General features: G+C 35.1%; 1 protein-coding gene across 4 annotated transcripts in view; it reads right to left on the bottom strand.

Annotated features, from left to right (window-relative positions):
* Positions 1-1,853: 1,853 nt before the first annotated feature.
* Positions 1,854-26,291, bottom strand: part of LOC139605209 (cadherin-19-like) — a 110,910-nt gene continuing 86,472 nt past the window's right edge. For all 4 annotated transcript variants that reach the window (XM_071456554.1, XM_071456573.1, XM_071456563.1 and 1 more), the window contains 7 exons: positions 25,337-25,521; positions 24,032-24,285; positions 21,484-21,620; positions 16,103-16,224; positions 7,887-8,004; positions 5,673-5,924; positions 1,854-3,325 (listed from right to left, as the gene is read on the bottom strand). In XM_071456554.1, coding sequence (XP_071312655.1) covers positions 2,829-3,325; positions 5,673-5,924; positions 7,887-8,004; positions 16,103-16,224; positions 21,484-21,620; positions 24,032-24,285; positions 25,337-25,521 — 1,565 coding nt within the window. In that variant the 3' untranslated portion in view covers positions 1,854-2,828. The remainder of the gene's footprint in view (positions 3,326-5,672; positions 5,925-7,886; positions 8,005-16,102; positions 16,225-21,483; positions 21,621-24,031; positions 24,286-25,336; positions 25,522-26,291) is intronic.

Below are 26,291 nucleotides of genomic sequence, written 5' to 3'. Positions count from 1 at the left end.
TTCGTTATATTCCCTTGGGCAGGTCATGAACAGCTGAATATTTATTTATCATCTGTCACCCTACCTGCACTCTTCAGTTCAGCCAATAACATAGTGAATTCTAGCTAGTAATCAAATTTTGAAAGATAAAGATAGTGGAAGATTCTATTGGGAAAACCATGCTACAATTTAATAGATTTCATCATCAGAAACTCCAACTTATAACTTATCCTTTATTAATTTCATGTTACTCATGATTGTGATCTCTTATATGATATTTTTTTTAGAATGTTTACTTCTTTCAAATAACAAGAGAATTCTAAAAAATCGTTTTCTACTAATTTTTCAGCAAACTTGAAGAAAGTGTGAAGTTAAAGTGTGAAGTAAGTTCAGTGGTTCTTTTCTCACATGTGAAAATTGACAAGGCTGAGTTAGATTGAATACTAGGAACCTAATAAGATGTGGTCCAGTAACAGCTAGGAATAAATTCTTGTTTCAGAGCAAAACATGCCCTTTGGCTGTTATGTAAACATGATCTAAGGCTTTTTCAGCTAAAAATCATTTAAGATCCTTTACAGGCCATCATTCTTTTTACATAGAAATTACTGACAGTGGCCTACATGGGGTTAAAAAAACTATGTTAGTGGTATGCACTACTTACAAAAATTATTTGTTGTTAAAATAGCTCACAGTAAAGACAGGAAATTATAAACATAATGGTTTAGTGTTGAAGGCTATTTCCCACATAAATGGACAAAATCTCTGGATTGAGAAAGGATCAGACACTGTTATCCTTTTTGTACCAAATACAACCTGAAAGCACAGAGAATTCTCTTAAAGCCACTGGGACCATCTGTGAAATAAAGATTTGTTTAGGGTATAACCCACATAAATCTATAGACCTAATCCTAAACATGTAGTTTTCACTGTTGTCAACAACTAGTGGTGTATAGTCTTTCTCTCTCCATGAAGCAAATTATTAATATGTAAAATATTTTCTCAAATAAAAGTAATTTTGCCACGTGTGTTTGAAAGCCATTGGTGTAAAAGGTTGAAGTCATTAACACAAGGTTTTAACTTTTAAAGCTCGTTTGTAGCTACTCATTCACACTGGCATCCTACCATGAGATTGGGAAGAATCTTTTTTCTTTCTTATGAAAACAGGTGCTGCTTCATCTGCCTCTGGTCAGATGGCCACCCTGTCCCTTACCCCCCTACCCATAATTTTTCAGCTATGAATATAATGACTAATATTTCTGTTCTTACCAGACCTCACACTAGAAATCTCCCCTTATTTTCAAACACCTCCATGTTTTATTTTTAGGTAACAGGAATTTAAACTGCACTAGCACTTTTCCACTTAGCCTACATACCTTGGTTTTCTTCAGTAAATAGCAACTGTAGTAAACATTGCAGAATTTGTTTGTTGGGGCTGGTTTATTTGTTTTCTTCTTCCTTGCATAAGCTTTCCTGAATCTGTAATTCAGTTTCACTTACCTAAAATTTTACTTAGAAAAAGAAAGAAAAAAAAAAGGAAAATTGAAAGAAATATGTTGCATAATTTGGTTTATCATGATGCCAGATTTTAGGTGATTGAATGAGTTGATTGCAGGATATTATTTCTGTAAGATGAGCCCTCAGTGAAAGAGAAGTGAGTAAAATACAGATGGGTTGTTTTTTTTCAGACAGACCATTTTGAAAACATTTGATGACCTCAGTTCCAAAATTGCTGCTGGGTAGTGGTTTCAGTAAAGAATTGTTCTGGGATAGCTATATATTTGTTATGGAATGGTTGGAAAAAAATACAGTGTGAAATGAATTTTGAAATCTTACTTGAGTCTTGCAGAATGATTCAGGATCATTTTCAAAGTGGATTAACATTTAAAGCATTTTATTATCTTATTATCTAATGTCATACATAAAGTTTTATAACCATCAGTTTAGCATTTTAAAGATTCTTAATATTGTTATAATAAAACTGACTACTGCAGCTAATTTTATATTCCATAATAAAAAAATAAATCTGTGCTGGTAAATCAGTCATCCTTTAAACTCTTAATAAAAGGAAAAAATGCCTGTATTTGGACAGCATTTTGTACTAAGTGCAGTAATATATAATGTGGTTGATTGCAGTATTTAAGTTAAATATTGATTCTTTTTCCTATCTTATTTGCTAAATTAAGTATTGGTTTACACATTTTCCAATAGCTTCATTAAAAACTAAAATGGCAGCAAATACTTGCTGATGTCGTAATGTGCTTTAATTTTTCTCATAGGAAAAGACATTTGTTTTAGTTTTATCATCCTAAGAACAATAAATAGATGATCTTGTAAGCACTTTTGACAATGGTATTAGAATATCTAGGGTCTACTTTTTCACAGAATTATATTTATATAATGAAGCATTATACAAATATGTGTGTTTAACTTTGGTTAATGTATGTGTTCAACCGCAACAATATAAGTCTGTCAGCTTTGGAAACCGTTTAAAGCTTATGGATGACAGAATGCTTACAACATCCATTTATGGCTTCTATTCCTCCTTTTATCCTAGCAAGATCCAGATTTTCAGCATCCAGAAGAGGATCTAGATATCCAAAGCAGCAAGGTTTGCATTTAAGCACTTAGATTTCCACAAGGTTTTCAAACTATAACCTCCATCCCTTCATGCAGTAACACCCCTGGTGTGTTTTATCCTTTCAAGAGGTTTCCACATCCAAAACTTTCCATATTAAATCCTTTGGGCTTTTATTTCTCCTGTTTAATGTGGGATGACCTCCTTTTTAAAAATCCACAGTTGCATTTGGTTGCTGAGACTTAGGAAAACAAAAGAACAATTCAGAAAGTGCCTAATCCCCCACAGTTCTGTGGGAAGAATACATGCCTGCAAGCTGCTTAAAGTGAGGTCCCCAGTCTGCAAGGTAGTCATAGCTCTGATCCATGTCTGAGGTGTTTGAACCCAAGGAGCTAAGGGATCCTGCCAAGGAGCCAGTCCCCTCAAACGCGTAGGTCTGAAGTGAGTCATAGGGAGGAACGCTAGGATCCGTATTTGCTTCTTCGAGCTTTTCTGCAATGAATTGCCTGAAGATTGCGCTGTCTGGGCCAACCTGCAGAGACTGTCTGTAGAGGCTCTGGATTTCCGAGGCCATCTTCCTCCGAGGTTTGTGCGTTCGCATGACAGTGCGTGTCCTCAGTGCTGAAATATCAAAGGCTTCTGTGTCCTCCTCGCCCCCTCCTTCATCATCATAACTGACAATGTTCTCTCTGAATTCTTCCATCTTCTCTGAAAAGGGAGGCTTCTTCTGCTGCTGCTGCCGCCTTATGGTTACAATTGCCAAAAAGAACACTGACAAAATAAAAAGAAAAGAGAAGGGACAAGAGAAAAAATTAAGCAGAACTAGATACTATGAATGTGCTTGGAAATATTTAAAAAATCGTTTCTTATCTTAGTATCAAGGCTGTTGAATAGTGAAGCTATCTTAACAAATTTATAGAGCTGTAATTTTTATGCATTTCATGGTTTTGAGATGAGCAATGGGTGTGTTGGAAAATGGCTACAAAGGGATTTATAAAAAAAGCGAATTAAATGGAGCAGTTCTTTTGGTAGATGCAAATTTGAAACTGAAACAGGTTATGCTTTTTGAAAGTGCTTTTTTTATCACATTCATTTTTTTATCACATTCACAGATATCCATTTCACATTCAGAATTTACATTCTTAATCTCTATCAGTCTCTCTGATAAAAGCCCCATCAAGATCAAATGAAAAATGAGACAATGAGCAAGATATCCTCCTCACCTGGTTGAATCATTCAGTTCCACAGACTGTGCTGAATGGTGTTCAACTATTTCTGTTGTGCTGATTTTAAAATTTGAAGACTCACTAAATTCTGCGTCATTTTACTGTCAAGCCTATGAATCCAATGATCTTATTTCTTTAATATGTGAAAAGTTTCTTACATTTTCTGTTAAAGAATTATTTTTTAATCCCACATAATTTCATTTTAACTGAACAATCCCTTTGAATTGGTCTATGACTTTCAAAGAAATTAATTCTTTCACTTTTAACTATATCTTGCTGCTGTTCTATGTAACAAGTATTTTGTGGACTGTAATGTTTTTACTCAGAACATAAAAGGATACAACTATCAAGAAATATAGCATTTTACTTAGAACTTGAGGAACCTGAAGCAGTTCTGTTTCTACCTAGAATAGTTTACAATATATATTCTATTTGCATGGGAGATACCAATACAAGACTTGAAAGCATGGAAAACAAGAATTTTTACTGTGTATTCACAAAACAGGTGGTTTTCCAAATGCTTTGACTGGTGAACTCTTCTGATGGTATACTTTCTACTTGAAAATTAAATTTTCAGATATAAATGGCAAACATTATATAGAGAACATTTTATTATTTAATTTTAAATAATTTCAAAAATACATTCAAAGAATTAAGGAATTTAAAATATATGTATTTGTTAAGAGTGTAGTAGATTAGGTTTTTTCTTCTTTTGGACTAATATATTTATCTATATTCCTGCTTTGACCTTGGTGATATGAATAGGTCCAGTAGATGCCATGGGTTAATCAACCTGGAGACAAAACTTTTCTGCAAGAACCCAAGAAATCATCAATTAATAATTCCCATGATGGCCTGGATAATGCAGCGGTACAATTTGCCTGAGCCATAGATCCTGACCTCAATAGCACAAAGTGAACCTATTCAGATACCCTGCAACCATCAATCAAAACTTGAAATGCACACTGACCTGTAAGCTTAAACTGACCAAAAGACATAAGGCAGATATCTAAGCTCAGATTTAAATAAGACAACTCTGGAGGTGCAGGCAAGCCTAGAAAAAACAAATTCATTGTATGTTCCCACATCTTCAATTGGAAGCCAGGGCATGGATGTAGGAAATATAATGCATCCCTGGGCTTTTCTATGGAGTCAAGAAATGGCTGATGTCTAGAATGGCCAGCCTTGAGTTGTCGGTTTGGCTATGAATGCTGTTTGTCAGCTGTGCACGACCCTTTACAGAGGTACTAGAAAAACTTATGCGTATTTGAACCACTCTCAATCCCAGTTTTCACATCCACAAATTCCCAAATGAATTGGAGGTTAAGCTGGTGTCTCCTGAAAGGAAAAAGGAGATGTCCAACATTTGGAGAAAATGCTGTCTGGAGATGAAACCTTAACTGGGAAAGAAACTCCCTGTGTCTGGAACTTTCTGGCTGATGTCAGATTCCCTGTTTCTTTTATTATTCATAATTGATCTCAGTTCTACATTTGCCATTCCTAAGGCAGAATAAGTAGGGTGCTACTTCTTTTAATATATTCCTACACTAGCAAATTTTCTTGAATAATGCTGTCTTCAGCTTTACCTGTGATCAATACAAACTTTGGGCTCTGAAATCTTTGTTATTTCACTGCCAGGAGAGTTAAGAGGACCATGACTCAACTACACCCAACTTTTAGGAAATTATGTTAGAATTCAAATTTTACTGAAAACTGGGGAAAGGAAGGGAGAAATTATAGTTAAGAAAACAGGAAAGAAATGAAACATTTGCCTTATTTCAGTTTTTACCAATGGCTCAGAACTTCCAGTCTTCGAGTGAAGGGTCCATCTTTGTTACTTAAGCAACCCCTCTGTAATAGGAAGCAAAGTCATTTTTCTTACTTGTACTTACCTAGGAATATTAAGATGCAAGCCAAAACAGCAACTAAAGCCTCTGTGCTGAGGCCCAAGGAATACATGAAAGCTCCGTATCGGCAGTAGAAGGTGTTAACTTCAGTGTCACAGTCGCAGACAGTGACAGTGAGAGTATTTGTGCTCGTCAGCGGTGGGGTTCCATTATCCTGAATTAAGATTGGCAAGTAGAAAAAAAACTGCTCTTGCCTGCTGAAGCCACTTTTTCCTGTGAAAATTCCAGCTGTGTTATCTAGAAGATAAATTATTATGATGATATGCATGTATGTATCTTGTAACCACAACAATAATATTTAGTGCTATCTGACCTATTTAAAAGCAATCATACTCTGCAAAGCTACACATTAGCAAAAGTCAAAAACATAAAAGCAGGCACTGACATTTGGTGCATATTTTGTCAATTGTGAATAAATTGTATTTAGTTTTGATATATTTACTCCAGGGGCAATAATAAAATTTGACTGAGGAGCTCTGGTTTTAATGTTCAGAGCTATAGAAATTAACATCTTCTTCAGTACCTGGCACCTGCTCAGACTGATTAATTGGTTCTTAAAATGGTTCCATGTATCCAGCTGCTACCAAGCCAGAAGTTCACAGATAAAGTACAGACAGTTTGTGAATCAAAAAGGTTAAAAAGTATTTCTAGCAGCACATTGTGAAAACAGGTGGCAAGGGAAAGAAGAAAAAGCAAGAAAAAAGTCCACTAAAATGGTCTTTTATTTAGTTCCCTGGCACATAAAACTCGAGCTAGCTGGACTTTTACTGCCTAAAATAGCAAAAAAAATTAGATGCTTTCAATTTGCTTTGTATTTAAGTATGAGTGTTTAGAAATCTGTTCTGTAAAAAACACAGTAAACAGTTTAAATTCAGGTCCTCCTGCATATCAGTTAGAGTATGTAACTTAGATTGCTGCAAAACAAAATAGTCCTGTCTACATACATGTGTAATGAAAAGAGGAAAAAAGAATCTAGAAATATTTCTATGTCAGAACTTTTTCGCATGGCAGAGTGAAAGACTGCACGTGTGTATATGTAGAAGTAGGGAAAAAAGGGTTTCTACCATTATTTGCACAATACATCTATACAAACAGTCTACTGAAGTTAACCCCCTCACATATAAGTTGTTCTAGGTTTCTATCACAGTTCAGAAAGTAACTCTGAGATAAAATACTAGAGATCTACAGTCTCTTTTTCTCTTCCTTAGGGCTATCAGAATTCAACCAGCCATTTCTGTTGGACGTGGCAGAAAGAGGCAGGATGATATCTTATTGCATCATATTTCAAAAAGTTTTTTTTTCCCCATTAGTAGCCATCAAAAGGAACTGAATGGGTTGCTTTGTGTGAGGGTCTGCTTGGGTTTTGGGCAGAAAGAGGAAAGGTGGGAAAGGCTCATGGCTTGTGCACAATTTCACCTTAATATAATGACTTATCTCTTCCTCGAAGGGAGTGAGAGATGAAGATGGGAACTGAAATTCTTATTGATACATTGACTAACTTTGACGATAATTGAGAAGTAGTTTTGCATTTAATGTATTTGGAGCTCCCCAAAAGTCATTTCCATTGATTTGCTCCCTTAGCCAGAACATTCAAATAATTACCATGGTCAATAAGAACGATGTGCGCTTTAGCTTAGTCCGACAAAGTTTTATTTCGTAGTCTCAGCAGACTGACTATGAATGGTCACCTCCTTGAAATTCCATCAGTTATCACACCTGTGTTTTCATCTCAGTCTGTTTTTGCTTGATATTATATATTATAAATAACATTCCATTCCTAGTTATCTGTTTTTATAATGTTGGTCTTGCTGAATTAATGAAATAACAATCTTCTTATATCAATCTTCTGTTTCTAATGGTCTTATTTTTCAGGAAAATAATTTTAACAAGAAAGTTGGAAATGACCACCATATTCAGCATTAAGAAAAAAATTTTTAAGAAATATCAGTGTATTTTTCATCTCAGCTGTTTTTTCTTTCCCTGAAATAAAACTGCCTTTTGCTGTTTATATTATTCACTTGAAAAAGAAAATGCACTTTTTGATACTATTAAATTATTGTTTTGAAGTGGACCTCAGAACATATTTAATTTTTATGACAAAAATTTGTCTTTAAATGGAAAATTTTAAGAAATTAAGAACCGGTTGGAAGCATGCATCTTCCATAGGAGGGTCTTAAAAAGCTGCATGACTGACACTACCTTGATTGTCTTTGACAGTAAAATGTGAGCTGTTTGAGTCCTCCTGAGCCAATGAGAAATAAAAATGGTGACCTTCTTCTGAGTCATCTTTATCCACTGCACTGATCCTTTGAATTAGCTGGAAAAATAAGAGAACAGAGTTGTTTAGAGTAAAAGAATTTCCTTGTCCTTTAAAGCAATAAAAAGGATATAAAAGATATGTTAAAATTAAACTATTGATGTTGAAGTTGTGATCCGGGAATCTGTGTTGAGTGAATAATATGCAAATATTCACCAAACACCCAAATAGGCTTATTGAGACTTATATTCTGCAAGTACTCTGCTTTAAGTTTTCATCCATTTGAGACAGGCAGGCATTGAAATCTTGAGAAAACTTAAAATGCTTTCCAGATCAAAGGACCAGGAGCAAATGAAGTCTCCATAAATCTAAAAAAATTATATAAAGAATGTTTTGTTCCTTTTTTTTTTTTAATCCAAAGTGAAGAGTACATCATTCTGCATTTGAAGAAATCTTTCTATGCAAAACCCATTCCTTTTGAGTCCACAAACACATTGTCATCATTCAACTGGTATATTGTGGCTCCAGTAAGTTACATACATTGACAAGTTCACATGCTGAATTGTTGATTCTGGATATTATGACAGATTGATTATGGAAATTTTTGGCTGCTTTTTCTCAAGAAAATGAAATAGTCTTCATTTAGAAATCTGTCAAACCAGACAGTCATTGCAAGATAAAATAAAAAGTAACAGCATTCAAAAGAATGTTTTTCATCTCTGTAAATAAACAACCACATAGTTAACATAATTAGCAGTATTTCTTTTTAAAAAGTCTATATTTCTTATATTTATCGGTAAATATTTAATTATCAGCATATATTAGTGAACATCCTTGCTGATCAGGAGGAAAGCAAACTGCTGGAAGTTGACCGATTTTCAGAAAAGAGAGGGTCAAATTTGAACTTTGGCTCAATTTCATCAGTTATTTCATGCTCTGTATGTATTTGAACACAAGAACTTGAACCCTCAACTTTTCCCAAACCACAGATCACCTGAATGATACAAGCAGGGCTTTAAGTCAGTGGAAGTGGCTACTGCTGGTTTCCATCTGTGCCTTTGACAACTCTTTTCTGGTTAGATCCTTTTTCGAAGATCCAGAACTTCAACACACATTCTTTTTCTTTTTAAGCAAGCCAGGTTTGGTGAAATCATCACAGCAGAGTGCAAAATGTGGCTTACACACCAAAAGCTTTGTATTCTTAACACTGTTCCCTCTTCATATGTGAAATTTATTTTAAATCTATTTTCTTTCTATTGAAACATGAGGACCTTTGAGGTTTTTAGGTTTGGTTTGTTTGTTTGTTTTATTGCCATTAGTGTGAGGAATAGCTTCTCAGTGATGCCATGGCATACAAGGGAGAGAGATTCTCGAGGGATTTTTTTTTTCTTTCCTCAGAACTAACAAAATAAGTGAGGTGATGCAAATACAGGTAGAAAAAATTCAGGTCAAGAAATCAGTGAGGATAAACTGACAGCTATCATTTCCTTGACTACCACAGGCATAATTTTTATAAGAAAATGTAATTCCCAGAATATGCTCAACATGAATAGAAATAGGGTACAAAGTTTAATGTCCAGTCTAAATTGCAAAGAAGGACACACTTTATAATATTTTGCCACCTACCTCAAAAAAACTAAGAGACCATACTGGCTTTTCTTGAAAATTTGCTGGTTACATGTCACAGATGAGGATAAATCTCGGTATGAATGTATGCCTGTTCTTAAAATTCAGGGTCTATTAAGATATGTAGAATAAAATAATGATCTACAAAGACATCTTGGCCACATTTAGTTTGTTTTATTTTAAACCAAGATGTTTTGGTTTTAGTTCAGTTACTTGGTAGATAAAAATTACCTACCAAAAACTAAAAAAAAAATGTCATTACCAGGCATTACCAATATCTTTTGAAAACATTTTTAAGAGTATATAATGTGTGAAGATCATAAAGTTACAGCAGTTGTGAATTAGATACTGTTTTGCTATTTCATTATTGACTTCCATATGGTACATATGGAATGTATTTGGCTCTGTACATTTTATCTATATCTGATTCAATCAATAAAATTCTAAGGAGAATGTGGCTAACTGAAAAAAAACCCAAACCACTTTTCCTTGCTTTGATCTGTGCTGTCTCATTCTGCACAAACTTAAGATACCCATGTTTGTTCTAGATATAAATATAGACACTTATAGATACATGCCTTTAAGGATTCACCTTAACAGCAGGGGAAAATTTGGAACATAAGGACAGGACAAATTCTTATTGTTTACTTCTTGCCGTAGCACTTCTACTAAGATTCAACAAAGCTCACATTATGCTACAAAATATGCAGAGAGCAATAAGTACCTCTGATTTTACTGACTCAGAAGGAAAAATCACACAGAGTGAAGGAAATCCCTTTTTTTTCTGATTTCCTAGGTTTTTGTACATCTAACCTAGGAGATTCTAACCTCGTACCAAGGGAACTGGCATCACATTCTGCAATTACTGCTTGTGGGTTGAGGCTTACACTTTATACTTTAGTGTATAAAAAATAAAATATGAATGATTTGTTGCTTTTGCAAGGTTATGTCAGTTGTTGTGTTGATTTGGCTGAAATTTAATTGCTTCAAAAACTCTTATTTCAAGTCTTATTAATGTAGAAGCTTTAAAGATCCATCAGTTCATTTAAAATGGGTATTTCTTTGAAACAGATTGATTCACTTGATTATTTTCAAAAAACTGATTTAAATTTATGATGGCTTTTGAGGACTTAAAGAATGCAGTGAAATATCTCAGTATGCTAGCAAAGAAGAAAGCTTTCATAAGATCAGCCACCAGAAGCATAGATGGGAAACATGAACATGCTCATTTTAGGCCTAAATGGAAGTGAAGGTTTGGAATCTGAACATTGGACAAAATTCCCCTGTGAGAACTTGTCATAACTGTAGAAGGCAACAACAGGAGAATACCAGGAGTGGTAAATCAGTTGTGAGTGATCTATCTGAACAAATATTCCCACCCTGGCAAACTGAAAGAGGAAGAAATTCCTTATACACATGCCAGCATGTCAGCCCAGGTTGTCTGAATGGCATTTTGTAAATAAATTATTTATTATATTTGATTGCATTTATTCATCTTGTAAATAAAAACCTGTGGATTATGGGATAGTTGACTGCCAGGTAAGCTTGATAAAACTTAATTGGAAATGTATTTCCGGAACTCCAAATGGTTTTACTTTATTGGAATTATGGAGAGGTCCAAAAGGAAAGGTCAAATCTTCTTTGTTGCAGTCCTTTCTGCTTCTATTGGCTTTCAAACAAGTTAAATTTAAGACATAAATTGTCTATCTGAACAACAGTACTCCTTATTTTGATGCTAGAGAACTCTGAATGTAGAATTTTGAGTCCTTTATGTGTTAGTCTACCAATCCCATTAGAGAAATGGAGGGAATTAGAAACATTTACCACCTCTCTCTTTCCACTTCAGTTTCTTTGTTTTGTTTTCCACAAAACATCCTTCGATAGGAGTTCTGCTGTGGATTATAAGATGAAGGAGACCTAATCACCCATTTTTTTAGGGAGTACAGAACTGATTTTGCTTAAATTGGCAGACGTCTTATAAGCAGTAAGATATTTCTCAGTCTCATAAAACTTACTGATCATCAGAGTTTAGAGCAGGTAAAAGATTAAAGTGTTGATTACTAGTCAGCGCTACATGTTCCAGGTAGAGCTTTTACCTCAAGAGCCAGGTTCTCCTGTTGACTGCTTCTGTTTTGAAAAGCAAATTGGCACAGTATTCAACTGATTTATCTGGGTCTACTGTAAATGCTTCTGCTCAACTATAAATAAAATTGTGTACTTACCTGCAAAGAATTAACAATTACAAAGCTCATGCCGTGACACTGAGGTGCTTTTTTTATGTTTGCTCACATATGCTAATAAACTTCTCCCACCTGTGCCATTTTGCTAAGAGATAATGTTGTGGAATCATGGTCCACGTAAAGCAGAAAAAGGAATTTTCCATGGGTCAATGTGCCCCCTGTTTCAAAACATCATGTTACACTCAGTGCATCTGCAGGTATAGTTCAGAGTAAGAGTCTGTTATATTATACATTGCTTTCACAGCTTCATCATGTTTTTACACTCTAAAGGATGCATTCATTGTTGAGGATTTTTTAACTTTTTATTTTCTTATCATTATTGCTCAGATTATCATTATTATTATCATTATTATCATTATATGTTTTTTGTAAATGTTGAAGAAAACATGCAATATGAAATAATAAACAGTCTTACCTCTCACTTTCATTTCTCTGCTAGGAAAAACAATTTTGCATCATGATTTGCTAGAAAGTATCTGTTTTAGCAAACTACTCATTTTTAACATTAATCATATGCTCATAGGATTTGTTTAACGATTTCCTCTCTTTTCTTCTGTCAAAATTTCATTATGCAGAGAAGTAATAGCAAATGAGTACTTTTCACTTACACTGTAACTGATTATTATTTTATTATGTGCCAAGTACTGAGTAAATAAATTTAGTTTTTTTCTTATCTCTGACTGAAAGTCAATCACTTCTTTGAATCTAATAAAAATTGCTAAGCAAGCTGTAATATCAAAATCACTTCATATGTGATGCCCAAATTAAAGGAACTCAGAATTTCCAGAATAAATATGCATTAGAGATGACAGATTAATTCAGATTATAGGTAGTTCAGTATAGTTTATCTTCAGCAGAAATCAGCTTTCTCTCTGATAGGAAGAAAGATCAATATTCGCAAAAGGGCTGAAATTACCATGCATAGGTACATTATGGACAGTCAGCTTGCTCACATATAATATAAGGATTTTTATACAGTCTACATCAATCTTTCAAGCTGCATCATCCAGATGAGTTAATTTGTTAATATCTTGGAAATTAGGCTTTTTTTTTGAGATTCATTCTTGATGAGATGTCTCTAGTGCTACCTTTGGGGTGGATTTGGTCATCTTGGTGTTTTGACTATTTGGAAAGCATATTTCCTTGGAAGTTCAAAGGATTGTACTTACTGTACACACCCATAAATGGTAAATATAAACAATTTATAGAACATTGTGGTCATAATTTACAGTGTTTACATGCAGTTATAAAGTCAAAAAGTCTAATCAAAAGGTAATCACAGGTTTGAATGCCTTAATAATTTTGTTCTATTTTATCTGATGATAACTATAGCTGTAGTGGAACAGAAGGCTATTTAACAATGCAACTTTCATGTTCGATTCATTTGGAAAACAGTTTATACAATGGTGGTGGTGCAGTGAAAGTGTTTTTCAATGTTTTACAGAAAACCTGAGTTGTGGTGTAGTATACAGCTGACTTCTGTATTATAGGACAGTAGTAAACGATAACATTAAATGGATAGTGAAAATTCCATTCAAGATGTCTAATAAACACGATGAATGCATTCAGTATGATGCCAAAAACACCTATCTATCCATTTTTTATATCCATTTTTTATTGTCAAATTTGGATTATAGTCCCACAGACTGAAATCTAATCCTTTTGTTTGAATGACTTTTGGAGGCTAAGCTAAACATAGCTGTAACTTGCACAAAAACACTGTGCAGGGGGTTGAAGGTCAGCACTTAGTCGATAAAAGCAGACCAAGAATTTTCATAGTTTTTCAGAAAATCCAAAGCTTCAAAGCAAGCTCTCTCATCTAGACTGAAGTTATTATTAACTGTGTCTGAGTCTGGATAATTAGGACAACAATTATTTTTACTCATGATGTGTTTTATATTCTATATCACAAATCAGCATACTCTTTGGCTATGTAAAAATAACTTAATTGGGATCTCATTCTAAATTACTTTTATAGTAAACCTAGCTGACACCAAGATAAAGTCTAGATTGAATAAGACAATTCATTTTTTGGTGGTATCTTTCCCTCCACAGTGGCTTTCCTTCCTTTTCCCCTAAACATTGTAAACTCGTGCAAACGTGTTTTGGAATTTCCCATGAAATGAGACACAATTCAGCTCAGATCAGGGTAAGAAGTGAATTGCAGAAGTGCAGAATATCTCTGAAAACATCTCTCAGCACAGTGATTCCAGCTAAAATGATAGATAGGTGTTGTGACAGTGTAGCTACACAATCTTTAATCTCAACTTAACACGTAAGCAGATTCCATAGCTGCTTGAAACTGATTGCAGAAATATGGTTAAGATAAAAAGGTATGTAATATCCTGAATAAGTCCTTTAATTGTTTATACTAATTCTTCTGAAATGTAAATTTTCTTATTCATTGGACAACCAGGCCACCTATAAAACACATTTGAATATTTTGTTTTCTTGCTGAGAAAAAAAAAAGGATATTTTTTCTGGGAGTAAAAATTAAAAAAAAAAAATTAACAAGGAAGACACATCAGCTAACAATTTTGTTTTAATCTTAAACGCTGAATAAAATATCATAAACTCTGACAGTGATAATTATGCACTTCAGTAGCATTTTCCTGTTGTTCTTCCTAAGACAATTTGTTAATGAGAAAATTATTTAACATTACTGTCGCAGTCTCAACAGGCTAAACTAAAGATGCCTGTGATTCTCAAAAAACCTATAACAATGAAAACAATGAAAAAAAAAGTAACATTTTTTTGTAAAAAAAAGTAACATTTGCTTTTCTGTAAGGTGAGAAAAACATCACATTCATCCCTCATTCATATATTGCAATGTCAAAGAAGAATTATTCAGTGTACTATAATTAAAGAATTTATTATTACTTTTAATACTGCTATTCTTTGTAGAACAGTTTTATCCAGCGATTCTCAAAATACTTAATATATATATATATATATATATATAATTGACATTAAAAAGTAGCTATTGATAGGTTAGCATACAGATATTATTTATTAGTGGAATACTAAAAACCTTGATAAATAAATCACCTGGGTTTTTATCTTGTAGGCAAGTCTAAGACATGGATAACAAATATCCATGTTATAAGCTTCCATATTTAATTCATGGTGTCTTGAAGCCAAGGTACATAAAGTGCAGCTGATTTCATGCCTGCACTTTAAACTGTCAATGAGATACCCAAAGACCAATAGAAATGGCTTGCTACAAATACCTCCTAAACAGAGGTGGCCTTTGCAGACAGGAAGATTTCCAAATGCAGAACAATGTAGTTTCTGATAGAGAAATATATAAATGGTAATAAAGAAATCATTTGAGCAACAGGAAAAGCTTTATTTAACCGCAGAGTAATTGAGGTCAAAATAAACCAAAATGGCATAAAAAGAGAGATGGTTTGACTGAGAAACCAACACAACAAAACGTTTGAACAGGACCATCATATATATCCTAAAGGTCTTTTTTTTTAATGTCCAAATAATTCTTTAGAGTGGTGGAAAAACATAGAGATGATTTTCTTCTTATAGACCTTTATTTGTTTGGTTGGGTATTTTTGGATGTTGTTTATGTCACATATTTTTCTTTAAAAAAGATCCAAACTGACCAATCAAAAAAAAAAAAAAGCCATTTTTTGAACATCCTGTTTTTTTTTTTTTTTACAGGAGGAAAATGGAAAGACAGCAGTGTAACTGGGAATTGGGGTAGCTGACTGATGATACCCCATTCATGTGGATATCAAGTAGGAAATGGAAAATAACCTCCTGGGAAGGATGTTAAATATAACAATAAATTAAGCTGCCAGCTAGAGAAGGTGTTGTGAGGGCTGTGTCTCAAACATTTTAAGACTTGCACTGAACTAGTCAGGATTTGAATTCAGTTCACAGTAAAAGATTTTTACCTGAAGGACACAATGGATCTGGTTTGAAATTGGTGTAAGCCTGGATCTTATGTTGTTGGTGAAGTTACCAGCCACAGGTTTTTTAACTGTGACCCTAACATGAAAAAAATTTGTGTCCTATATTTTTTTCAGAAGTCTCTGCCTGCACTTTATTGCATTTTTTAAATACAAAAAAGATATACAGATTTTCTTTTAAAGGGGAAAAAATACGCATCACTGTACAGAAATTTAAATTTCATATTATGCATATATCAACAGAACTAACTTTGAAAGAGAAAAAATACCGTCTGTACTCACAGAACTGAAAGAATCAACGCTAAACATCTCAGAACAAATCTTCATTGTAGTGAGAAAAATGATGACTAACTACTTCATGCTCACCTGTCCAGAAACTGCATTTTCACAAACAAATGTTTCATAATTTTTAGGGAATTCTGGTGCATTATCATTAACATCACGAACTTGAACATACACATTTGCTTCTGAAATTTTTTCAGGATTTCCTAATGGTTGAAAAAAGACAGAAATAAAAAAAAAAGTTATGAATAATCTTCCACATATTTCAAAGTAATATAAAGATTAGAAAATTTTAACTATATTCTGCAGGGAAGAAAGTAATTAGAAAGACCTATGGACATATTTTTATACTATTACAAATAATACAGTACCATTATAATTGTATGTCTTGAAATAAGATAGTTCATGTAAAATTTTGGATTCATTCATGCTTTCCTTTACCCAATCAGAAACTGATTTAAATGTAAAAATGAAACCTGATCAGGAAAAATTGAATAATGTTTTGTTGATTAAGAAAAATTTACTGTACAAGCCATATCTAAGGTTATGTGGTAGGAAAGTGTTGACTCTTCTAAGGGCATCTGGTCATTTTCCAGTGAAACAGGAGTTAATAAGACAAAGAGGAAGCCATGAACAACATACTGGATCAAAAACCTGAGGGACAAGTGATAAAAAGAGGGGATGATGAGGACATAACCTGGTCAGTTATACTAATTCATGTGGGCACCTGAAGTGTGACAATGTTTTTTCCATCAGATGAGTGGCCTTAACAATTGATAAACCAGTGGAGAAAAAGGGGAAAACAGACACAAAACCAAGAAACAGACCTGACAAAATAAACACAGAGACTATGATAAGGAACAAACCTAATGATAATTGATGGGTTATCCAGAAAACACAGGACAACAATCCCAGCTAGATCAACTTGGACTTTGTAACTGGCAAGACTTTAAATGAGAGGTAACCCAGATCTGGGGAAGTGGGGACTCAGTTGAGATGTATGGACCCATGGGATACATGCAGAGAGGAACAAAGAGAGTTCAGCTAGAAAAGGGTATAGAAGGGGCTGGTTGTGTGCAAAACAGGGCCAGACAGTGCATTTGTCTGGCTTAGCCTTGCACCTGACCACCAGCCTGTTCTATCAATTTACATCTTCTTAATAAACATTTTCTTAGCCATGTTTCTGCATAATCCCACCCTTTCTCTCTGCATATGTATGTGTGCTGCAAGGACTAAGTTACTGGTGTGACCTGCATATGTGTGAATGAAAATTGGTTCAAGATACTGGAATGGGATGGGGTCTGTGATGCCAGCTACTGACTCAGGAGCACAGGGGACAATTGTCTGTGCCCTCCTCAGACTTGGCATGCATGGGGTTCATGTATGTTTTTACTGACAAACTTTAAACTGGACTCAACAATGGTTAGGGATCCTTGGGTCCAGGAGAAGTGCTTGGGAGGCTCATACTTAGGGAGGACTTGCAAATCTGGGGTGCATGAGGGATTAGTATGTGAGTTCTGTGAGTTTCAAGTAAGCACCAAGGGTGCACTGGCTCGTGAGCTGGGGACCTGTGAATTAGATAAGATGACTTGGGATTCAGGAAGGGGTGTTGGGCAAACAGATACTGAAGGGATCCGTGAGTGTGTTTGTGCTTGTGAATCTGAAGAGTGCTGTGCATGTGGGTATATGTCTGCATTAGTGATCTTCTGCCTTCCCAGAAGAAGAGGGGAGTGGACTGCTTGTGCTTGTAGACAGGGGGAGTCCTGTATCTAAGTGCTGCTGAAGGCAAAGCCTTGTCTGTCAAGGCTTGAAGGCAAAGGGACCTGTATTATTAAATTGAAAATAAAAGCAATGATCATCTCTAGACACAAAACAGAATTCATTATATGCAGGGGATTAAAGAAAGCTTACATTGACATCAGACAAGTGAACATAAACCTTTAATGATAACAATAATACTAGCACTACTACTAACAAAAAATGCTATCTTCATAATTTATGTTTTTATGGCATGACTATCATTTATGCTAAGGCAAATTTCTTTACTTCCTAAAAGAAATGAACCTAAACAGTTTTTTTAAGAAAGGACTATTCCAAAAAGTTAAAAGCTTATCAACAAAAATATATATGTGACCAAGGCAGGGTGACATTCAATTTTAAATTTATATTATCCATACTGAAATTATCACAGAACTTCAGTCCTGTATCCAGGTCTGGAAACCCCCATGAAAGGACACCTTCAAGAATCAGACCTAAAATGACTCTTGTCTGTTTTGAGTTAATTTTGTTGGGACTGACAGTATTAAGTAAAACTGATCACAGAATCATAGATAATTGAGGTTGGAAAAGATTTTTCACTTAATTAAGTCAAAATGTCAACTTAACTCTGCCATGTTCACCACTAAACCATGACCCCAGGTTGTAGCATCCCATGAATTCTCCCCCCTTGGTCAGTCCTCAAGCCCTCAGCCCTGGAAACATTAACTACTTATCATAGAGTCATCCCTCCCAAAGAGAAAAACAGTCTCCCCCATGGTGTCACAACTTCCTTGGATTTCTCCTTCCCTGGTCACTGGCTTGGTACCCCTGGTGGCCACCCTCCTACCCCTGGTGGCCAGACCCCTCTGCCCACCCCTTATCTCCACCCCCCACCCCCTCCCCTTTATAAGCTGCATGCTCCACAGGGTTGATCCTCTTTTCCTGGGTTTGTCTTTCGGTAGCAGTGTTACTCTGCTGGAATAAAACCTTACAAAAGAGCCTTTCTTGCCTCTATCGCTGAGCCAGCTGCCGTGAGTGTTGAGTGGAGGTTTGACTGCATTGCCTGAGTGTTAACTCAGCTTGCCTTTCGACAGGAGAGGCTTGCTGGGGACAAGAGATAGGCAGCTGCACCTACCACTTTAACACCTGCATTTTTACCAGGTATCACATCCACAGGTTTTTTTGAACGCTTCCAGGGAAGGTGATTCATTTACTTCCCTGGGAAACTTATTCCAATGCTAGACAACCCTATTGCAGAAAAAAAAAATCACTAGTATCTAATTAAACTTTCCCTGGTACAGCCTGAGGCCCTTTCCTCTTGTCATCTTACTTGTTACATGACAGAGAAGACTGACCCCTACTTCCCTGCAGCTTTCTTTCAAGTACTTGTAGACAATGTTCCCTCCCAGCCTCCTTTTCTCCAATCCAAACAACCCCAACTCCCTGAGCTGCTTCTCACAGGACTTGTGCTCCAAATCCTTTACTCTCTCTGTTGTTCTCTCCTGGATATGCTCCAGGACCTTCTGGCCACTCTGCTCCTGGCCTGTAGTGCCATGCAGGGTTGTTGTGACCCAAGTGCAGGACCTGGAACTTGTTGGATTTCATACAACTGGCCTTGGTCCATCAATCCAGCCTGCCCACATCTCTCTGAGGAGCTTTTATATCCTTCAACAGAGGAACCTCCCACAGCCCAGCTTGGTGCCATAGCTAAGCTGACTGATAGTGCACTCAGTCCAATCATCCAGATCATTGATAAAGCATATTGAACAGAACTGATCCCAGTACTGAGCTTAGGGAAAACCAGTACTGGCTGTCTGTCAATTGGATAGTAAGGATTTAAAAGTTTCTTGCTGTCAGGCAAAATTAGAATGCCATTGTTTGTGCTTCAGCTTTGTACTTGGTGAAAGTTTCTTACAACCAAGTAAAAACTTATGAAAGGAAACTTGACTTTTCTCGAGCTTTAGGCATAAAGTGTAGAGTCAAAAGATTGCAAGTTCTCCCTGCTCACATTTAAGTTCCCACAAATTAACATTAGGCCCTAATTCTGAATACTTCTAAAACATGCTCCCTCAATGTCATAAGGATAGGATAATCCACATCACAGGTCCAGAATAACAGAGTCAAGCCTCTCTCACTAATCTCTGATCCCTGCAATCGTTGCAATGGACTCAAAAGTCTTGTGTAGTGTACGAATGTCAGGGCATATCAACAGGCTCCTGGGGCCTGTTGTAACACAGTTTCAATACTTGACTAAGGTACAATGAACATCTTATTTGGATGAACTCTAATGACATTTTGACTGTGCTTTGGTGGAGCCACAATGTCATCCACCAAATGTCTCATGCACACAGTACATAAAACTATATTTCAAGGAATAATATACTGCTAGTTCCTGATAAAAATCCTTTCAGATGTGCCCAGACCAAGGTGACCTAACTTCAGACCTTTTGAACATATCGTTATAGACAGTGACCTTATCATCATTAAAGAAATAAAGAATAAGAATTTGAACATAATGGGGTCTCCACTTCTCTATAATAACTTTCATTACCGTGAAAGTCTCACTTTCTTTTGCTGCAAGAGACAGTTATTCATTTGTAACATTTGGTTCTCTCCTGTTTTATTGTTTAACTAAACAAAAAAGTCTAGGCCAAAGTTGTCCTGCTGTGTTTCCATAGAGCTGTTCAAGACATGCCAGAGATCAAATTTGCTAACACCTGTCATCTGCCCAACAACATGAGAATGAAATTCATGCTTAAAATCTCACAGAGAGGCTGAAAAGGAAGATAGTACCATCAATTCCTAAATAAAAGTTAAAGACTTCAATGAAAATTGATACTGAGTATCCTATAGTAGACTTCCAGCAGTAATGTTCTACAGGGAAGTCCCCTTTTTGGCAACACTGAAGTTGAATAATATGTGTTTAAAGTGGTCATAGCAGTAAATGACATTTAACTGAGATTCGGGAGTAAAGAACTGGTGCTAAGATTATATGGCAAAATAGGTCTGATTTATTGATTTTACTCTAGTTTAATATTGTTTTTCTCCTTCCTGAGAATGAATGGGAATAGTTTTTAAATAATATCCCAGTAATATTGTTAAACTGCCTTATAAATGAGGTGCTATTAAATTTCTAGTGCTGTCCCAGATTGAGGAGAACCAGATCACCAAAAACACAAACAGAGGTAATTTGCATTTGACTTTCAAACAAAATTGACAGGTGAAAGCTATATAAAGGGTGCTTCAAGGCTCTAATTGTCCCTGAATAGACGTCTAGATGATTTAGGCCTTAACATTCACAATTAATTTGAGCCACAGGTTTCTGACTGGTGTTAAATTAGACCCTGGCTAATTTCACACTAGTCAAAAATCTGGTGTGAAATTAACCAGGGTCTAATTTAACATAAGATCTTGCATTGCAGGAGGAATTCTTATGCTTCAGTGTAACTTGAAAGCATTACACTCTCGATCCTATTACAATTTCTTTTTTCATAAGGTCATCTTTTATGAAAAAGCACAGGACCTTGGAGCTCAAATACATTCCACTTTTATTTAACTAATCATTTTAATAATGCTCCTTAGTGTAGCAAGCAACAGTAATATAATCAGAAAGAAGAATGTATTCTCCACTTAAAAGAAGGCACATACAGAGGATAATTACAGTTCACAGTATAAGAACCCCAGCGTTCCTTACATTTCTTACTCACTTGTTTCTGTGGCTGTAACAGTTATGTTGTGCCAAGAAGCTATCTCTCGGTCCAGAGGTTCAGTGGTAATGATTGCTCCGTTGTGCTCATTGATGCTGAACAGTCTCTTTAAATGACTGCTGTGGACAATAGAGTACCTGCACCAAAAAAAGGAAAGACATTCTGTAGTACTGAAAAGTTCCATCAGAGGCAAGGATATAGAAAGCTATTGTCAGCTGAGAAAACAGAGCTGTGCATATATGCATATAAATGTGTGCTGCAACAACTCGGAAATCATGAAAAATGTACATGTATAAACATTTAAAATTCACTGCTGCCAAGATCAAAGCTCTTCTTTTTATAAAACTAAATACATCTCAGATCTATATTAATATGAACTGAATCCGAAATGCATTATTCATTCTTACTTCTAAGTCAGTCTCCCAGCAGGTGAATGACTTCATTGAAAAGAAACAGCAAAATTGCCACTTGTGAAATGAATAACACCAACATCTAAGTGGAGGTATAATAGCAAATCTATTTTATCATTGCTGACATGCTCTGATGCCAAGGGAAGGGGCACTATAAAGACAGACAACTATCTGTAATGAGGTGACACTAAGGCAGAGTACAAAATCCTGCTGCGGGAGATTGCAGGAAAGACTCAGTGCTCCTGAGTCTTTTCCAAAAAGGATCTGGATGCTGTGGATATGTGGATATGTACATGTGCACATACATAAACACATGCTGCTCAAGCTGTTAAAGTCTAACGGCTTGTCACAGGACAAAGATGAACTGAAATAGCAACCAAAGATATTGCAATTGAAATGGCAACCAAAGATAATGCAAAATATATTTACTGCTGTTTTTAATGGTCTACAAAGCAAAAGACCATATGATGCAGTTGCTAATAAAGTCTATTTCATGGAAATAAAACCTGTTTGAATAATTGAAAGATTCTTTCCACTCCAATTTGGAATGCCCACATGCAACTTTTCCTTTTTATTGTACCTTTAATTATTCTGGACAAAGCCTTTCTGTTTCCTGTTGACACTTAGGACTCCAGCTCAGACAATGTGTCAGCAGTTAAATGACTCTCTAGTTTGTTATTTATAGCTACATTTTGTCTGTTTTAAAAAACAGTAAGAAAATAAATTGAAGAACCAGCACAATACTATAAGTGAAAGCTCTTATAATTTGAAGCAAAGTTTGGATACTTACAAATTTCTATTTAAGGTATTTATAGTTTTTCTGATATAGTCGTTTTTTCTGGGCAATTTTTTGGTAATCTGATTCTTGATAAAAAAATTTCAGAAAAAATATATTAGGTATTTGTTATTTTTTATTTTTTATTACTAACATAGTGAGGTTTTGTACATCTTTTTTAATTTTTTTGTTTGAAACCTGGAGTCCACAAAGCAACACAAGTTGTTTTCTATATTATAAGTACTGCTGTCATTTATGATAGGAATGGTTTCAAAATTAGATTCATTTTCATGGCACTTAGCAAAAAACCATATCTTTATATAAGAAGTGATATACTCTATTCTAAAATAACTCATTGATGTATCACTGTTTTGGGACTATGTGGACATATTCAATTTGAAGCCAGTTCCTCCAGAACATTTCTGACTAACAAGTTATAGATATGTGTTAATGTTTAATTGTTCCACAGGAGATATTGAAGTCATCTAATCAAATCACCAAATGAGCCCTCTTAAAGGGGGGAACAAAAAAAATCTATGTACATTTTTTTTTCTTATTAGTTTAATCTATTATTAGTCTAATAAATAACAGTAAATTAATGGAAAATCATTACAAATCACCACTTACAGCTCTGAAGCTGTAGCATAATATATATGTATTTCTCGTATTAGAAATCTCTACACCATAAATTATTTTGTGTCTCAACCATTTGTCACTGTATCCTTCTTTGTCTAAATTGCATAGTACACAGTGATGTCAGGCAATTCAAGAAGCTATTTTAATTTTAAATCCCATGGTAAAGATAATTACCTGGTTTCTCCCTTAAGAGACAGCAAAATTATTTATCATGGATAGTATAAAAAGAAGAATCTGCTGTTGTTGGGTTGAGTGGCTAGGTGTCAATTGGCTTGTGGTGAGAAATGGTTTTGGGTCTTTTTGCATGACTGGTTTTTTTTTCCTTGGGGATTTGTTGTAGATTTGGGATTTTCCCATCTCTTATTTTCTTTGATATTATTATTATTATTATTATTATTATCATTATTATTATTATTATTATTATTAATATTATTTCAATAAAATAATAATTAACAACTGTCTTTATTTGAATTGATTTTATTTATGAGTTCTTACAACTTTACGCTTTCATCTCTCTTTTGCATCCCCGTGGCTGTGGGAGAGAGCAAGTGCCTGCGGGGTCCTTACCTGCCGATGTGGGTTAAACCACGACAAACGCAATAACCTTGGCTATTACAGTAAAAGCACAATTAACTGTAATTGTGAGCTGTGGTAAGGAACAGAAATATCCTTTGGAAATACCAACTACATTTGCATTTGAGGCCTGTTCACATTTTAAGACAGGTACCTGACTGGACTCTCATCAGCATCTGGATCTCTGGCAGTTACAACCCCAACAAGTGTGCCCCTCATAGCGCCTTCAACAATCTCCATCACATAGTTCTCCAAGGTGAAAACTGGAGGTTCATCAGCATCTTCCACATTGATTTTGACAATGGTTGTGTCTTCAAATGGTCCTTCTTCCAAAAAACGCTCATCAATGTATCTATTTACAGCTTTTACTTGAATACTGTATCTCCTTTGGCTCTCATAATCCACTCTCTGTTAAGAAAGAAAGTGAGATTTGGAATATTTATTTCTTCATATTTAAATTATATATAGTTCTATAAATGGTGTGAGATTAAAGACAAAGTAGTGTTATACTTCTTTTAAGATTGTTTAAAAAAAAGGTTACGACTAGAAGTTAATTCTAAGGTTTCCTCTTTATGTTAAAAACACTTTCAAATTCAAATGTGCTTGTTTGCTTTCATATTTCATACTGGTTTTAATGCTGCAGTCAAGCAACACTGTAAAAAAGAATTCCCATGGAATGTCACCCCTGATGTCATATTGTTTCACTACAATTTTAGATAGTCTTTTTCTTCTGAATTAATTAAATAAATAAATATATAAACAAAAAAATCTACTAAATAAATATCTTCCCAAACTAAAAAAAAAAAAAAAACCAAACCACAAAACAAACAAAAAAAACTTTCACACTTAAAGCATTCAATTCTTCAGGGGCCTACATTTCACTAGGCTATTGAACTCTATCTTCATTTCAGATGATCCCTGAGATGACTGAGAAATCTTTCTGAGTGATTCCAAAATAAATTGCACAGTATCAAAGAATATTAATTTTCTCTAATTCATAAACTGGTCTTTTTTGATTGTACTTAGTAGCTTTTTAAAACTATGTCCCAACAAAAAATCCACTATCTAATATATTAATAAATTCTTGTTTCAGTTAACAGGAGATGTTGGAAGTGAGGTGAGATTGCTTTCAATTTATTAATAAATATTTTACAGGGAATGCACAGAAGAGATAGAACATTTTCTCACAAGGGAATACACTGTGTGGCACAGTTAGGCATAACATTAAGGTTTATCTGACTGTCACTATTATATCCAGCAGTAATAGGAATGAGTGAAAAATGTCAACAGAAAGAAAAGCATTTTCTTTTTTATCCCTCATAATATTCCAATCAAATCACAAACCCTAAATAAAAAAGAATAAGAGAATCCAAAGCAGGAGGCATTTTTTGCACATCCAGCTTGCTTGAGGATTTTCTTTCAATTATTAGAGATTTTTTTAAAGTTTCTGAGATCTCACCTTTTTTAGTAAGATAATTCCTTCTTGAGTTTCATCATTGGTAATGATGTTAAAAACATCTGAGCTATCTGCTTCAATGAAATAGTCCATGGCTGCATTGTCCCCAATGTCTCTGTCTTCTGCGGAGACTTTGCCTACAGTGGTGCCCACGGGAGCCTCTTCGGAGACACTCATGTAGTAGAGTCCTAAAGAAAAAAAAACTGACAAAATGTATCTTGAGGTTTTCAGAGAGTGGGGAAAAGTCCCAGCTTCTACCGGAGCAATTGATGTGATCTGGCATTGTATAGATTTTGGGTGCAGGGCAGGACAATCTTTTCCCTTGAGAGCCCTTCGCTCTCAGCCCTACTTCATCAGTGTATAGAGCAAAGGACTAAAAAAAAACCAAAACAGCTCATGGTTTTAAACTGAAGGAGGGAAGGGTTAGATTAGATATAAGAAAAGAGTATAAGAGTATAAGAGTTTTTTACTCTGTGGGTAATGAAACACCAACACAAGTTGCCTAAAGACAAGGTGAATGTTCCATTCCTGAAAAATTTTAGGTCACTTTGAATGCAGCTCTGAGCATCCCTGCCCAAGGAGGGTTGGACTAGATGACATTTAAAGATCCATTCCAATACAAACTATTATAGGCTTCTATGACTGAACATGGTGAAAAAACAGCCAAGGACACACTTTCCAACAGTGCAGTTTTTTCCTGATGGCCCAATGAGCAGCTCCCACATCTGCTAGAAACTATCTGGACAGAGAGGTTCACATCATTTGCCAAAAACTCTCTAGCATGTGTCAGAAAAAAATGAAGAGAGGAAAAGAAGAAAGAAGGTGAGTGAAAATGATGCTAAATATCCTGCTTTCCATATGTTAGGCTGAGGTTGTGCAAATTATAGGGAAAGCAGTTAAACTATTTGTCTCCAGAGTCTATTAATAAGTGAAACCAGCAGACTTGAGATTTTTGAAA

The sequence above is a fragment of the Agelaius tricolor genome, unplaced genomic scaffold, assembly GCF_023055355.1.
Source record: "Agelaius tricolor isolate 1412-34295 unplaced genomic scaffold, bAgeTri1.0.p SCAF_2, whole genome shotgun sequence".
Classification (NCBI taxonomy): domain Eukaryota; kingdom Metazoa; phylum Chordata; class Aves; order Passeriformes; family Icteridae; genus Agelaius; species Agelaius tricolor.
This window is presented reverse-complemented; position numbering and strand designations above follow the sequence as displayed.